Below are 3,047 nucleotides of genomic sequence, written 5' to 3'. Positions count from 1 at the left end.
TTTTTTTTTTTTCCATATAAGAAAGCCGATGCACAGGGAGTGCAGTACCTAGGCCTAGGGTGACACAGCTAAGATTTAGATCTAGTCTAAGTGTCCTCCTCCCCTCCTCCCAAAGCTGCCCCCTCCCCAGGAGAGAGAACAATGACCTGCCCAAGGTCTCAAGGCGGTGAAGAGAACAGAATTAGATAAGGTCGGCTTTTCCCCACCCTTCAGACCCTTCTCGGCTGACTCACTGCATGCGTTTCTTTTCCCTCCCCAGGGCCTGGCCATGTCACCTTTCGGAAGCCTGTTCCCTTATCCTTACACGTACATGGCCGCGGCGGCGGCCGCCTCCTCTGCAGCGGCCTCCAGCTCCGTGCACCGCCACCCCTTCCTCAACCTGAACACCATGCGCCCGCGGCTGCGCTACAGCCCCTACTCCATCCCCCTGCCGGTCCCCGACAGCAGCAGCCTGCTCACCACCGCCCTGCCGTCCATGGCTGCGGCCGCCGGGCCCCTGGACGCCAAAGCCGCCGCCCTGGCCGCCGCCAGCCCGGCCTCGGTGGCGGTGGACTCGGGCTCGGAACTCAACAGCCGGTCCTCCACCCTCTCCTCCAGCTCCGTGTCCTTGTCGCCCAAACTCTGCCCGGAGAAAGAGGCGGCCACCAGCGAACTGCAGAGCATCCAGCGGTTGGTCAGCGGCTTGGAAGCCAAGCCCGACAGGTCCCGCAGCGCCTCCCCGTAAACCCCTCCCCAGAAAAAGTCTCTTCATTCCAGTCCAGTCACGTCTGCAGTGCACTTTGTTGGATGTAAAATAAACCCCGGGCGTGCAGTGGGGTTAGCCCCGCTTTGTGCAGTCCTGTCTGGGAAGGGGTGCCGGACTCCCACAAGAGAATGTGCCAGAAACAGGCCCTGTCTTTCTTGGCGTGGTTTATATATCCGGGATCTGGCTCAGATTCTGGGGTCTCAGAAATGTCTGTTGCGCTGAGCTGTGGCGGGTGGGAGTTAAAACAGGTCTGTCCAGAGCACACCTCCAGCGAGGCTGGCCTGGGAGCCTGGGAAAAAAAAGGTAGCCAGACCCACTGGGAGGGGAGGTGTTGAAAGGCTTCTCCACCCCGCCCCCTCCACCACCCCCCAGTGCGGATTTATATATTTTTTTTTCCTTCACCGTGTCAAGTGGAAAAAAAAACAAATAAAAATTAAAAAAAAAAATACCGGGGGCAAATGAATACATTAACATGATTCTGTTTGTGAAGATTAAAAACTTTATAGTGACTTGCGTATCAGTTCTAAATAAATTACTGAGCAGCATATTTTTTTCGTTGTTGGGGGGAGTCGCTGCCAGCCTTGTTTAGTCTCTATTAAGGAAATCTGTGTCTTTTTAATATTCTTGTGATGTTTTAAGGGCCGCTATAGGTCTCTTCTTGCATGTTCCACCGTGATGTATTTGTGGTTTTTCATTTTGAATGCTTGCTTTTAGAGAGAAAAGAACATGACCCCACAACTTTTCCCCAATTCTCATCGGCAGACTCCAAGGGGGAGGATTTAAAGGGAAGGGATGGGGAAGACACACACACCCCAAAAAATGAGTTTATTTTATCTAAGCTCTGTAGCCGGATTCATGTCTCTGGCGGTTCTTTCTCTTTCCTGTATATGCAATAACAAGGTTTTAAAAAAAATAATAATAAAGAAGAAGCGAGACTATTAGCAAAGTATTTATGTAATTATTTGATAACTCTTGTAAATAAGTGGAATATGAATGCTCGGGAAATTAAACTTTAATTTATTGACACTGTATATAGCTCTATGTAAATAGGATTGCAGCTGTCAGGTTGTGTGTTCTTGTTTCCTGTAGTCAATTTTATTTCAAGGTTACAGGATCGCTTTTGAAATTAGAAAAAAAAAATACACTTTCTGCACCAACACTAACACACTTTTCAAGAGTTGTCTGCAAAAAAAAAAAAAACCTTTTTTTTTCTTTTTTAATGTCCAAGAGTAAGGAAAATGCTAATGGCTATTTTACCCAAAATTGGGGAGGTGGGGCCACTCCTTAGCTCCATCTTAAATTCCTTAAACTATATAACACCCTAAGAGTGGTTCTGAGGTTTCTTGGGGGAGGGGTGGAGGGGTGGGGAGTACAGAGGCTGTGGTTTGGTTTTCTAATTTTTCTTTCGTATTTGTATTTGCTAGTCTCTGATTTCTTCAAAACGAGCTGGAATTGACTACTGTCTTCAATATTGATAGTGTTTTGGATTGGTGCCTATAGAGATATATACTCACAGTTCAAAAGTCAGGTGCTGAGAGATGGTTTAAGACAAAAGCTCATGAAGGTATATTTTGTGTTATAATTGTTGATGAGTTCTTTGGTTTTCTGTATTTTTTTCCCCTCTTTAAAACATCATTGAAATTTCAATAAATTTTTATTGAAATATCTTTGGGCCTCCGTGTTGTGCTTTCTTTGGCAAACTTTGCTGTGAGTGGAGTCTTTCCTCGCTTCCTCTGTCCCCTTCCCTTTCCCTTTAAGTAATTAAAGCCGCCCCCACTGAACCGAAATGAGATGTCACTCAAGTTACAAAGCTAAAAACAAAAGTCCCTTACTCGGCAAAGGGAACCAGCCGCTTCAATCTGAAATTACTTTTCCTTTAAATTAGGGAGCAAAACGAGAGACGGAAGGGGGCTGATTAGAACTGGATAGAATAGCAATTTCAGATACTTCAGTTTTAATGGAAAAAGAATGCTCCCCTCCCCGAGTCAGTGTTTCCCACACGAATCCAACCCAAAACGCCATTGGAGGATTGAGAACGTTTTTTGGTTTAGCCTCGCTCTCCATTTCCCCCTCAATCTGGGAAAGCTAAGGCAAAAATCCCCTTGCACCAGTGTGCAAAAAAAAGCAGAATCTCCTCCGGGCCAGCCCACCTGTCAAGACGGTTTGTAGGGGAAGTGGACGAGACTGGACGTTCCCTCTTGCAGTCCCCTAGGAGGCCCCATCCCGAAGTCGTGGGCGCAAAGTGAGGCCAGCACCCCGCAAAGTTGGCTGTGTCACAGGAGGAGGAGACCTGCTTACGAGG

The 3,047-nt window shown here is 47.5% G+C and overlaps 2 protein-coding genes across 2 annotated transcripts in view; both read left to right on the top strand.

Annotated features, from left to right (window-relative positions):
• The window catches only part of LOC105289398 (T-box transcription factor TBX3), a 12,383-nt gene extending 11,590 nt beyond the window's left edge, over positions 1-793 (top strand). The window contains exon 7 of the mRNA XM_023528158.1: positions 260-793. Within this exon, the coding sequence (XP_023383926.1) occupies positions 260-724 (465 nt within the window). The 3' untranslated portion in view covers positions 725-793. The remainder of the gene's footprint in view (positions 1-259) is intronic.
• Positions 794-2,303: 1,510 nt separating this feature from the next.
• Positions 2,304-3,047, top strand: part of LOC105289397 (T-box transcription factor TBX3-like) — a 2,466-nt gene continuing 1,722 nt past the window's right edge. The window contains exon 1 of the mRNA XM_011356063.2: positions 2,304-2,309. Within this exon, the coding sequence (XP_011354365.1) occupies positions 2,304-2,309 (6 nt within the window). The remainder of the gene's footprint in view (positions 2,310-3,047) is intronic.

This window comes from Pteropus vampyrus, unplaced genomic scaffold, assembly GCF_000151845.1.
Source record: "Pteropus vampyrus isolate Shadow unplaced genomic scaffold, Pvam_2.0 Scaffold23, whole genome shotgun sequence".
In the NCBI taxonomy this organism is placed as follows: domain Eukaryota; kingdom Metazoa; phylum Chordata; class Mammalia; order Chiroptera; family Pteropodidae; genus Pteropus; species Pteropus vampyrus.
This window is presented reverse-complemented; position numbering and strand designations above follow the sequence as displayed.